Source organism: Miniopterus natalensis, chromosome 3 (genome assembly GCF_054644295.1).
Source record: "Miniopterus natalensis isolate mMinNat1 chromosome 3, mMinNat1.hap1, whole genome shotgun sequence".
NCBI classification, from domain to species: domain Eukaryota; kingdom Metazoa; phylum Chordata; class Mammalia; order Chiroptera; family Miniopteridae; genus Miniopterus; species Miniopterus natalensis.
The window spans coordinates 16,669,438-16,683,378 of record NC_142083.1 but is presented as its reverse complement, the minus strand read 5'-3'; the positions used below and the strand labels follow the sequence as shown (position 1 = coordinate 16,683,378).

The following is a 13,941-nucleotide window of genomic DNA, read 5'->3' as shown; positions in this document are numbered from 1 at the left end:
AGTGCTCATAAACTGAATCCAAGTTCTGGTTAAAAAATAAAATTTAAAAAATTGCCTTATTTTATTTTTCTCAGCTCATATAAGCCTGGCCATCACTTATCTTCTTAGACCCTCCCTCTATAGAGAAAGAGGAGAGGGGGGAAATAGCAATGGGAAAGCAAGTAAAAATAATGGAGATAAAAGAGTAATGAGAATATATGCTTCAGAGAACTTCCAACATTTGAACTTATTTTAAGTGAGTTAGAAAAGGAATGCTCTCTGAAAGCAAAGGATACCATGCTCTAATGTTAACAAAACAAATAAAATAACTGATGTTTAAAAAAAACCTACATTTTCGAATGTTTATTTTTAGGCTTTCTAAATGTATTTGGTATACTTTGAGTATAATTCCTATATGAATATGGCTTTTACATCAAGTTCATTGCGATGACATGTTTCGATATTGAAGGGCACATTTCAAAAAAGTGATTTTGAGGTCACTGTGAAACTAAAACACCTCTGTTGATGTTTATATAGAAATTTATTATTACAAATCCAGTTCTTCTAGGACACTTAATGATCAGTTCAAGATAAAGTTTTCCCAGAAGTTACTGGATATGTGCCTAAAGACTTGTATCATACAGTCTTCACTTGGAAAAAAAAACACTGTTTAAACAACTTCCAAGGAACAAGTACATGAAAGGATGTTGAACATAATTAGGCATCAGGGAAATGCAAATCAAAACCACAAGGAGGTATCACCTCGTACCTGTTAGAAAGGCTATTATCAAAAAGACAAAAAAAAAGAAGGGTTGGCAAGGATGAGGGGGAACGTAATGAAATCTTGCTATTTGTGACAATCTGGATGGCACTCCTGGGATGACAGTAGGCGAACGACACCGGGCAGGGAAGACAAGCACACCATGGAATTCTGAACACGTGCAATCTCAGACAAAACAGCAAGCTCGTATTTGAAGGTTGCTAAGAGGGTAAATCTTGAAAGTTCTCATCACAAGAAAAATATCTGTATGGGGATGGGTGTTAACTGGACTTATTGTAGTGATCATTTCACGATATATACAGATGTGAAATCATTATGTTGTGCACCTGAAATTAAAACAGTGCTTTATCTCAACTGCACATCAATAAAACAAGTGCAGTTGTGTACATTAATTTTGAGTTTTTACTAAACTTTATTCAATTGACTATTTTCTCATTATTTTATTTTAATGAAATCATACTGCCATGTTTAATCAAGACATATATATATCTGTATATATATATATACGCACGTATATGTATGTATATACCTGTATATGTGTGCACACCACACATGCACTCACTACAATATGCTCACCAGCTATGTAGGTAGACCAGTCAGTTGATAGATAATAGGCAATTAAAAATTCTGTTATAAAAATGTACTCCTGGGTTACATTTTAAAATATGTTTTCATTGATTTTAGAGACAGAGGAAAGGAGAGGGAGAGAGAGAGCGAGAAACATTGATTGGATGTCTCCTGTATGTGACAGGATCGAACCCACAACCTGGGTATGTGCACTGACTGGGAATTGAACCGGCAACCTTTCCATGCAAAGGATGGGGCTCCAACAACTGAGCTACACCGGCCAGGGCCTGAGTTATTTTTTAAAATATTTGATATAGTCTGTAGATTGCAATTTTCTTTTCCAACAGAACAATAGGTCAGCAGGTAAGGGTTGCCTGTGGTCTTTCCTTATTTAAAGATGAAAAGAAATTACAACACTAAAATCAAATCTATTCAAATACTTGGTGTAATTTATCAGATGATCAGAATATTTATAAAAATCTGTTTTGGCTGTCCCTTTAAAACCCAGGCAGGATTTCACAATTTCTCACAACCCCACTGCTACAAAGACCATGCTCCACATCTCCATCCCTGGTGTCCTCTATTATTCCTGTGGTCTCTTAACTAGTCCATTTCTATTCTCAGTTCTTAGTCATTGTTCTCCTCAGAGCAGCCAGAGTACCCTGGTTTCTCAGGGTAAACGTCATTTATAACTAAAGCCCAGGTGGGCTTCCCGAGTCACGATCCATCTCCAGTCCTTGGCTTGTACTCCAAGGATCTCCACGGTGGGCCCGTCCTCTGTATCTCTGACCTCATCTCCAGCTGTGGACACCTTCACTCACTGCGCCCAGCCCCACGGCCTCCTTGCCTAGGATGCTCCCACCTCAGAGATTTTGCAATTTCTGCTCAATCTTTCTGGGGCACACATCATTCAGACACCACATGGCTCATCTCGTGCTTGCTGCGTGTCTCTGCTTCAGTTTCACCCCAACAGAGAAGCCTTTCCTGACCACCACGTTATGAGGCGGCCACCACCCTCTACTTGGCCTGCTCTCTCTCTACTCTGCTTTGTTTCTCAAACTCGAATTTAAGGCTGCTGACTGTGCTTTTGACTTTGTTTATGGTTCTCATTTCTTTCACACCCCTGGTAGTAGAGCTTGCCCAAATCAGGATTCCTCCACTGGGGTGTCAACGCTCACCTACGGTGTGAGTTAGATATTTATATTCCCAGAAGGGACAACACCAGGCCTGGTGGGGTTAAAGAAGTTTACTTCTATATCTTATTTTTAAATTAATGTTTTCACCTACATTTGTAACAATAAAGAATTAAAAGTGAATTAAACTCTGGTAAGAATTTTTAATGCTTTAATCAAACTAATGGGTCTAGTTGTTTCAACAAATACATACCTGTTGAATTACAGAATAAAAGTGCCAGTAGGAGTGAATACTTTATAGTAAACTGGTCTTGTTTTATTTGAAATATTGCTAACTTAAGGAAAATTAAGATTGCCGTCCTTCATATGTTTTAGTCTTTCTGTTCTTTAGTCATTACTGGGTAGTCAGCTATCTAAGAACTTGTCTACGTACCTTCTTCAACTTGATGACTCCTTCTTGCGTATCTTCATCTGTGACGATGTCAAACAAATTCCCCCCATCTCCTGGAACAATGTTGTATTCAATTTCTGCGTTCTGTCCAAAATCGGGATCCACAGCTCTTATTCTTCCAATAGCTGAGCCAATAGGAGAAGATTCGGGAACTTTCAGATGGAAGATGCCTGATGGGACAGATTTAAATTGTGTTGACAGTGGAGTTAGTCAAGTATGTAGGAAGATTACCAGGCCAGTAAAATACAGTCTATAGAAAATAAGTAATGTTTAAAACATACTTGTAAAAAATCAAAAAGGCAATGTTCTGTCAAGTTAAAGATTATAATTAGTAGTAATAGATCCTTTCCTAGAATTTTAATTAGGTATTATAAATAGTAAAGCGTTCTAAATTAAAATTACCGTGAGGAAATATTTCACATGTTAACAGCATCAAAGTGAGCCTAATATCAATGTGACGGTGGGAATATTCATGGAATTAATTGGTATTAATACAACAGAATGCAGGATATAAGATAGATTTTAAAAAAAGATACATAGATGATAGATGATAGAAGAAAGACAGATAGTTAAATATTTATAGAAAGTTAAAGTTATGTTTCCTAACATAAGTAAATATAAAATATGTATAAAATAATATAAATATAAGCATAGATGGACTATTTACTCAATTAGAATAAATTATTAAACTAAAAATGACCTGTAAAATGATTATATGTATAAGTAACCACATTTTAATCCATGATGGAATTAAGTACAGTATTTTACAGACTAATATTCAACTTATGTTCAGAATATCTGTACTGGGTACCCTGTTAGACACTTTTACACACTTTAAAAATTAGTACATAAAGTTCTAGCTCCCAGTTTTTTAGAATTAAAAAAAATTGTGGGCTCGATCCCCAACAGGGGATGTGCTAGAGGCAGCCCATCGAGGTTTCTCTCTCATCAATGTTTCTATCTCTCCCTCTCCCTTCTTCTCTCTGAAATCAATAAAACATATATATTTTAAAAATACATAAAAAATAAAATACTTATTTTTCAACACCAGGTGGAGCACCAACATTACTATTAATTTCATACTGAGTCAGAAAAGCCTAGAAAAATTCCTATCTGTAAAAATATACCAGAATCATAAAAAATTGTAATTTTCCACAAAAATATGTAAATTGTTTAAAAGAATTTTCAAAGTTTTGTAAGATATAACATGAAGAAAAAGATTCAGTGTAAGCTATTTTACTGACATTTCATCAAAGTAGATATTAATGGATTAAATAGCAGTCTGTTCAAATTAAAATAAGAAAAGAAAAAAATGGGAGAACATAAAAATGCAAAAGCAAAACTAGATACAAAATTACGAAGTTTACATTTTGATAGTGACTTTCCAGTTTAAACCTCTATTAATGGGTTTTGTATCACACTTGCCACGGGTAAAGCAACCAAAGTAATTAATTTGTTTTGGACTACTAAGTTACATGTCTAAAAATTAAGTCTGGAGTCTTTAATGGGTTTTTGAATGGTGATGTTCATTCAACAAAATGATAGATAACAATATAACACCTATTGACTTCAAGAGGTAAGAGAGAGAAAAAATCAATCAACACTTTATGGGGATACTGCCAAATAGCTTCTTTTTTCTTCTCAGTTCTTTTTAGAGGCCTTATAGTTCTTTCACAATCAGTTTCAATATTTGGTAATTTCAGTAGACCTGGCATCCCTTACATTTTGCCATCTGCTCTTCCCCTGCCCCCCAGAAAAAGATACCCACCATTGGCTCTTGTAATGTTAAAATGAGCCTTATTTACACCCAGTGGACTTTGGCTCAATGGGACATGTCATACATTTAGTCTCAGGAGAGCTAAGTATTTACCTAAAGCTTGTTTGGTTCCATGTAAAAGACAGAAAGAACACTTCACAGCGGTATAAAATACTTGTGTAACTAATTAATTTAATAATGAATTAACAGTATACCTGCCTTAGGAGAAGATATGAAGAACACATTTAAGAAATAAACTAACAAGTTAACATGGATAGATAAAATTACTCCAAGCGGCAATAATAGAGCGTTACTATAAACATCATAAAATAATTTTAGTTTAAGTCATATTAACTAAGCTAGCAGGTTCTCATAGGCTAGAATTATATTTCATTAGCTTTTATTCCCTAAACACCTAATACGGTGGCTGTCATATAGAGGTGCTCAGTGTCTGAGGATTAGAGCAGGGCCTGAGCTTTAGGCAACCAGAGCCAAGAGAAAGAATAAAATCACATTTTACATTGTCTACAAGAAGACTAAAGATAGCTATTCAAAGGGAACTCGTCTGAGTTCAAACAGTCATGATTACGTAAGACCTAACGTTACTTTTCCAACCAACTTTCTATGGATTGTGTTTGCCAATAACCACATTAGACCCTGATCCTTCTGAAGCATTCCTGAAATATTAGAGAACACGAGGATGCTGAATTCCAGTTTAGTGTTTCCAGAAAGTGTGTGACACCGTAATTTAACGTCACACTAAAATTCTGAGGGAAAAATTCCCAAGAAAAAAGACAAGGCATAGACACCTGGGTTATTTTTATTTCCTTCCTTCCTTCATGTCTGTTACATAGAAGTATGGTTTATGAGAAACGTCTCCACATCCTTGGCTTCTCAGTTTGTGATGGTGACAAAGAAATGGAAGAAACACTAAAAACCCTGAATGTACAGTATGATTGCTCATGGTCCAACCTCAAGGCACATTCATAATTGTTAGGGAAAGTCTTGAATTTTTCGTAATAAAACAGAGCAACGGAAGTCTGTGTTGAGTAATGTACTGTAAAACCTCATGTAACGGGTATATAGTTAGGAAGCTTTGGGCAGAGCTGACAGGTAGAGAGTTGAGAGACAGAGCTGTCAAGTCCAATGGATTCTAGATTTCAAACAAGGCCACCGGCAGTGCGGGGTGGGCACGGTGGTGCCCCACTGGGGTGTGAGTCCGGAGTGGGTATTGAATGGAATCTTCAGAAAAATATGGGCATCCGACTTTAAAAATGTTTGCCTATTTCTGCTTCCTCTATCTGATCAAGGGGGACAATTTCAAGTGAGGTTTGTGCCTTAGCTTTCCATTTGAACATTTCAAAGCAAAAATAAAAGAATCAAAAATCAAGGGAAATAATCTTGTCTGGTGTCATCACTTAGGAATCATGGTGAGTGAAGGTGAAGAGTTCGGCCAGAATTGAGAGCCTCCAATGTCAGAAGCATTTTTAAAACTCTGAAAGGTAACCAGAAGAACATCAGATAATGCACGCTCTAGACGAAAGAGCCCTCACCACCACCATTTTCAAGACAGTATGCCGAGATACGAACTTTATGTTTTATGAAAGCAGATTTTATGAGGCCAATAGCAATAAATGTGAAGACAGCTATTTCTTGTAGTAGTCTATCGGTATAAGCTCAACAGCTGTTTTTTAAAACTTTGTGAGCATACAATATGCCTGAAAATTTCATAATTATTTAATGGCATTGGAAAATGTATGATAAATTGAAATAGTAACCCTGTCCAAAAAAGGATTGACTGAGTAGTATTCCAATAACATGCCCTACCAAAATTAAGATATAATAGAAGTAAAAGAGTGATTCCCCACATACATCTTTCTTATGCAGAGATTTGAGGTCTTGTACATAAGAAACCCATAGGCAGAGCCCTGTATTTCCTGCTCCTTACATAGCAGAAATTCATTTTAGTAAGGTGGGAGACACATTTATTAAGACAAGAATTTCTCAATAAAATATCGTAGTGGGTAAAAAGCCTACAGAATATGAAACAAGTCAGAGAAACTAAGCATTAGTCATGTCAGATTGTTTGGGTTCTGCCGTTTCATTTCCAATGACTTGACATTTTATCATTTCTAGAAAACTCCACAGCAATAAAGCTGGGGTCATTCAGATTAATTCAAAACCAAAGTAATCTCCGGCTGTGCCAAAGCTGGATCACTTATGATGTACTGTGTAATGACACTGCCCGCATCTTCTAGGCCCCTGCTCCTGACGCACATGAAACATCTCAATGGCGCCACCTGGACAGCACAGGTTAAGAAATAAAACAAGAAACTGTTCAGAGTCAATCAAAAGATATACTTACATATCCATCAACATACACGCCATGCTTAACAAAATAACCCTGTTCCTGCGGAAAAGGAGGAACCTGCGTGTAGTAAACTAAGGTGAAGTTTAGTAAAGAAACTCTATAACTTCTTACAAATTACATTCCTTGTTAATTCCAAAGTAAAGGTATCTGTTACTCAGCTATAGGCTGAGCAAGCCTCCTCTCGGGATCCATGCTGTTTAAAAAATCACACTTTATTATGACTCACGGGGGGGGAGTATGTGTCAAGGACATTCATTGATACCTAAGGACAAAAGATATACAGTATATTTCTCCCCTTTATTCCTCTGAAATTTTCAAGTCTTGATAAAAACACCAAAAGAGATATATTTACTTAACAAAATATAAGTTAATGTTATAGTTTACTAAGAAATAAAGATTATAGAATCTGAAAAATAACTGAAAAAATGAATTATATAATACTGTAAAAACATTCAACAATAAGAATAGCAAATTAAAAATGAAATAATCCATTACAAATTCTTTTTTGACATACACTTTATTTTATGCTTATACAGGAATAACTAATCTAAAGTTTACTCAAAAACAATATGCGAAAAGTCAATGTTCAACTGCACTTAAAGCTTATCTGTAAGACAAGTAACTAACTTGGACGTAAATAGTATTTTAAAATACTAGTGTCCTAGAAGTACTGGAAGGTTTAATTAGAAATTATCTCAAATTATTAAGAATGTTAAAGGTTTTTAAGAATGTGAAAACATATTTTGAGTCCATCTAAATAATTATTTGAAATGCATCATTTTTATTTAAACTTTAGAAAACAAACGCATATGACAAGCTGTTAATTCAGTGATTGAATTCAGACATTAACCGGTTCCAACAGTGATCCTCCATGCTTGCATGTGTGTGTCTGAGATTTACCATCTAATTACATAGAAATGAAATGTTGCTTTATCCGTATTTTTTGGTTTTATTACTAAAGCAAATATAACAGCACACAAAATGATTTCACCTTATCTTAAAAAAATTAATAAGGAAATGAAAGCAACTAACATATCTGTCTGAAAAAGAAGAAACTGTGTATAAACAGTATACCTGTCATGGCATCTTATTAGCTCAGTGTCCTTAGGCAAAATATTTAATCTTTTTTCTCCTAATCTGTAAAATTGGGATAATAATAACAAATAAGTATAATTATATTATCATTTTTATTATTATACCTACGTATCTTGTAGATTTGTATTTGAAAAGTCACACACTATCGTGCATGAAACTCAGTAATAGTGTCTATTATTGCTAGCTGTTTTTTAAATAGTATTTTTGTAGATAATCTCCAAAACTGTATTATAAGATTTTCCTATAGGAATGACAGTAATCAACAGTAAAGTGCCTACAGAGGTATGGAGATGAAAGAAAGGAGGTGTTACAAAGTTCTGACCAGTCATGCTAATTTTAACTGAAACATTTCTCATACCTTGAAAACTGAAGGATTTGAAAATAAGAAAAATTTCTGTGGTTGAAGAACATTTTATGCTATTTCCTTGAAAGCCCGAAGCTTTGTGTGTTTTCAACAAGCCAGAATTAAAACAATAGAAAAATAGTCCACAAGGAGATCTTGATTTAAAAAAAAAAAGCTGGATTCAAGCTGTATTTTAGTCAATCACACTAAACATGCAGTGAATGGAATTTCTCAGTAACGACAGAAAACTTCATTCCTGATCAGAGAATGAATCTGGGTGAACACATTTGTGGAAGAGTCAAGGATCTGCATCAGGAGTTGCACTGTATTGGCTGAATCGCTTCACCTTTATAAAGGTTTTAATTGCCCAGACTAGATTTTAATTAAACATGGACATGAATATGAATTGCCATGCGCATGATATCCAGCATATTAATGGATTGAGTTCTATGAATTTTATTTAATGATAGCAATATTTCTTTTCTCAGAGCAATGACAAATTATATCCTGTAAACTTTTTAGTTCTGAGCTGCCAACACAACACAGAAATTTAGGGCAAGATATTGCCTTGATCTTTTTAGATTCTTTGGATAATATATTCATTGTTAAGTCTTCCAATAACTCATATTATTAATATTTGATTCAACTACAGTTTTTAATAGCCTCCTCCATGAAATAATGAAGAAAAAAACAAGCGAACAAAAAAATGATTTTGTTTATCCTGATGGCGTTTCTAGCCTAGTGGGGGACCGTGATGTGATTTATAATAAGATAGATACATATCTGTATCTATAGACATATAGATACAGACATATATTAGGTCTTCCTCAATCCGTGTTTCTGGAACAGAGTTCCTAACATCCCTATGAGAGCTGGAAAGGTTTCTTCGGTTATATTAATAAGGTGACTTTTGTACCTTACTAAGGATGAGGGCTGGTTGCAAAGAGACCAACCCTGTGACTAAAAGAGAGGGTTTCAGAGAGGGGCTGGGTGGGTGAGTGTGGGAAGGTGCTGGGGAGGGAGCGGTGCACTTGGAGGGGGCACGGAAGCCCTGCTCCCTCCCCCATCCTTGCCCTGCGCACACCTTCCATCTGGCTGTTTCCGAGTCATATCCTTTTTGAATAAACTGGTGAAATAGTGACTAAAATGTTTCTCCAAGTCCCGTGAGCCACAGCATCTCTCCTGAAGCACATATCTCCTTAAAAAGCTGTGTCAGTCTGTCCTCCTGGTTTTCTTTAAACCCACAGCTTGCTGCTTCTCAGTTTCCCTTGGTGGGGTTCTCACAAAGAATCTGGACACACAGGTCTCAAAGTTGGCTGCATATTGGCATGCTGGAGAAAGTTTAAAAAATAAAAGTACAGAGTTCTGGCCAAGGAATCCTAATTTAATGGCTCTGAGTTTAGACCTGATTAAACTGTCCTTTGTTCTGATCAAGAGCCCTCGTCTCAGGCTGTCTTTATCCAGGCTTTTTTCTCCATAGGGATTTCATCAATCCCTTGCCTTCCTTTACTATCTTTATATTAATGCTCCTTTATATTTTAATTCCAGACAATACACATTTTAAGTTTCACACGTGACAAAGCATACTCTGATTCCCGTGCTTCACGTGGATATCTCCAACACATCTCTGCCTGGACATATTCAAAACCGAGCACATAGACTTGCTATGTCCCCAGAAGAAGACTTCTCTTAATTCTCACCATCTTAGTAGGTGACATTACAATCTCTCCAGTTCCAAAACTAGAATCTTATTTTTCAGAGCAAATTCATTAATATTATTGAATTTTTTTTGCCTCTTAATTCAAATCTATCCACATATTGCCATTTTGACCATCTGTGCCTCCATCACAGACTGAATAACTCACAGTTCTTGTCTGGATCACTGCAACTGCCTGCTAAGTGGCCTCTGTATCTCCGCTTTTCCCACCCTCCCCCACCTGCAGTCCCTTCTGTGCTGCAGGGCAAGAGTAGAAGGGGTCATGCCTGTCACTCTCAGGTAGAAACGTTATTCCTTCTATCATGGAGAGGACCTTTGGAAGGAAGTGTATACATTTTCAGAAAATATATGAATATCAATATAAAGGAAAGAAATAACTTTCAAAATAGATAGTACTCTTTAAGTAGAACAGACACTTAATAAATTACAATAACAATAGCAATCATTTGTATAGTGCTTTCTATTTTCCAGGCACTTTTCTAAACCACTTTCTCTTATTAACTAATCTTATCCTCACATTCAGATTATGAGATACATACTATTATTATAATTCCCAATCAGTGATGTCCTAGTAAATGTTTAAGAATCGGGTCAGATAGTGAGGGCGAGCAGTCGTAAGCCCTTATTTTGAGTATTTTTCAATTTCTGTGGTGTGAGTACCCCCAGCATGGCTGATTTTGAGCCAGTGCGACATCACTGAAAGCAGAGCTGAGAGATGTCCACGCCTGGTCTGAGGTCCTGGTGGAGCCAGCTCCAGCACAGCACTCTACCGGCCCTCAGATGAAGAACCTGGGGGGACACAGTGGCCACTCACAGGCCGTGAGAGGAACCAACCAAGCGACACTTCTGAGCTAAGCTACAGTCTCTCAGTTGCTCTGCCCCTTTCACTTCACTTGGTTTTATTGCCTGAATGTTAGTCCAATGCAGACAATATTGAGTTAACATAGACGGTTTATCAAAGTGCAAGTAATTCAAATTTTTCTTAAATCAGCCACACTGATGAATGCAAATTCCAATTAAGCCTGGATTGAGCTGGTAGGATAGACTTGGTAAAAGTTTCACTTTTCAGCGCTTATAGAGCAAAATCAATGAAGATATAGAGAAAAGAGAATTAGGAGATGTAAGAGCATTCCGGGAAAGAGATATAGCTCTAAAGAGAAAATGACTTCTGCCTCTGCATCCAAGGATAAAAAGGAAAATTTATTATACCTCTTTCTCGTTCCAATTCTCCCTTCCTTATTATATAGCTTCTAACTTTCAAGCACTTTTTTGTTTTGTTTAATACTATAGTTCTACAAATGTGTAGATTCAATGAGCATGTATATATATTTCCTTGCAAAACTAATCATTCTTTATAACTTTTTTCTTCAAGAAATTGTATTGGAAATCCCAACCAAACCAATTCCAAATGAGCTATGAAAAACAACCTACTTATATTACTTAATAAATGCCAGAATGAGAAGTGTTTCTGATTCTCAAGAATATCTATATTTAATAAATGTGATTTATATACTAACCACTATCCCCATTAAATAATAGTAAACATGATGAAGATCTTGGCAAGAGTTCACAACATTTCAAATGCATCAATAACTTTCCATCGTTCATCCATCTTATGGCGCACATTTAATACTCTCTTAAAAGTGCCGTTAAATATGTAAACTTTTCTTTTTTCTTTGTTTATGTAATTTCTGATCCATCTAACAGAATCCAGTAAATGGGTAATTCTCTAGGAGGTGAGAGTGATATTGCCCAATAATTTTACATGCAAAATTATGCCACATAAAGTTTTATTCCAAATTATAAGTAAATTTAGCACCTTATAAACTAAGCTCCTGAAAAATGTTTGGAATTGAAATTACAAGGTGATATTTACTCACCCAAAGCTTTGATTTCTCACAAAAATATTTTTTGAAATAGTATGAGGATAGTCTAGAAAATTTAAATTTGGTAATAGTGTTTTCTTTCATAATATTTTGGTTTCTTTTGGCCAAAGTGATTTTTTCAATAGTACCTAATTTGTTGATCTGTAAATTTTATTTCTGAATATCCATCACATATTCACACATTATGTATGTACACAATGGTTTACATTTTCTGTAACTGCATGTATTTTAGTATTTTATTATTTGAATGCTCCCTGTCTCTTTGTGTTTTATTGCTTATGCCTAAAATGTTTCATTTGCCTACTACTTCTCTCCCTTTGCATAAATTATATTCCCCATTCTTTCAAGGGCAGCTTAAAGTTAATTTTTGTTGAATTATTTTCTTGCTTTGTACTTCCATTTTTAAAAAAATTCTTTAATAATACATCATGCTTTTGCAATGGTGTGAAGTATTTTGGTACACATTTGCTCTCACACTGACTAACTCTTACAGGTTTCAGAAATCAGTGTTATTATTTCCTTTAAAATCCTCTCAGATCTAGTCTGTAGTTATCTGGGTGCCCATCTCATGCATTTATATATCATTGTGTGTGTAAGACTATCATTTATTTTACTTCAGGTAGTATAATTGCCCATTAACTTAACCATCTCTCCATTATACATAAAGCTGCTGGAGGGAAGAGATTAAAAATTTTTATCCCCTTTACGCCGTAAAGAATATTGATATAGACTTTTTTGCATCCATACTTCAATAAAACTAGCAATCAATGCACCATTATTCACTGAATGAGGTAAATTATTTTCTCTTTAGTATTTGTTACTAAAATAGATTTCTTGTGTACAATATGTTTTATTTTTATAGTTTTGGTATTGCTTATAATCTGTTTAACTCTTCTAAAGAAATGCTTTAGAAGTCCAATTTCTTTCCCTGTGTAAACACTAAGACCAGTGACAAGGTAAATATGAAATACACAAGTTTACAACATGTGAAACAAATGGTGACTTTATGATGCCTTCACATCTATGCCTAAAAATTTAAAGAGAGTTACGTCTTCTTGAATCTGCTTCATTTTGCCCAGGCCTCAGACCGCATTCATCGCTTCTGCGTTTGTATCTGTCAGGACTTTCCCTTTGGCTTCTCTTTGAGGAACCCTCTGTTTTCAGCCATGTCCTGCTCGTCTCCACTCAAACTCCAGCCTATCAGCAGACAGGCCACCTTTCCACCTAAACCATTTCCTCACATGCTCTTGCTCTTCCACACCCCTGAGTCCCATAGAGAACAAAGTCCTTTCTGTTCTGCCACCGAAACACCTCTCAGTTCTGCCTCCACGAGCCTCTTCCAGACCCCTGCCCCGGATCCGCGCTATGTCTACACTCTCCTTCAGGCTTTACCAAGTTAGCCGAGTAACGTTCCTAACACACTGATATAAGATATCGCCCGTGTTTGAAAACACAGAGACATAGAAATATATGTTTACATTTCAGAGTTGTGGCAGTCTGTAACCAACATTGTCTTTTTTCACTCTGTTAAATTCTCACTGCATACTTCTTCTCAAATGCTATGTTCTTCCTAAACATTTTCTTAATAATCCCAATTAGATCTAGTTATCATACCCTATTTATGCCAATATTTTTTTTGGTCATGTTCTTATTTTGGAATTTTATTGTGGTTTTAATATAGTTATACATGTAGATATTTGTCTTATAGTTTGCCTTGTAGACATAACATCTTACATAAAGGTTGCAGGAATTTTTAATTGACTAAAATGTGATTTTCATAGACTGCAAATATAATAAAATAAATAAGCTTTTAAGAAAACTAGAGAAATTATATTAACAATCAAAGTATATATTTTTAAATC

The 13,941-nt window shown here is 35.4% G+C and overlaps 1 protein-coding gene across 1 annotated transcript in view; it reads right to left on the bottom strand.

Moving 5' to 3' along the window:
- Positions 1 to 13,941, bottom strand: part of CDH12 (cadherin 12) — a 510,823-nt gene that overhangs the window by 37,008 nt on the left and 459,874 nt on the right. Inside the window, exon 9 of the mRNA XM_087815037.1 lies at positions 2,894 to 3,081. Within this exon, the coding sequence (XP_087671163.1) occupies positions 2,894 to 3,081 (188 nt within the window). The remainder of the gene's footprint in view (positions 1 to 2,893; positions 3,082 to 13,941) is intronic.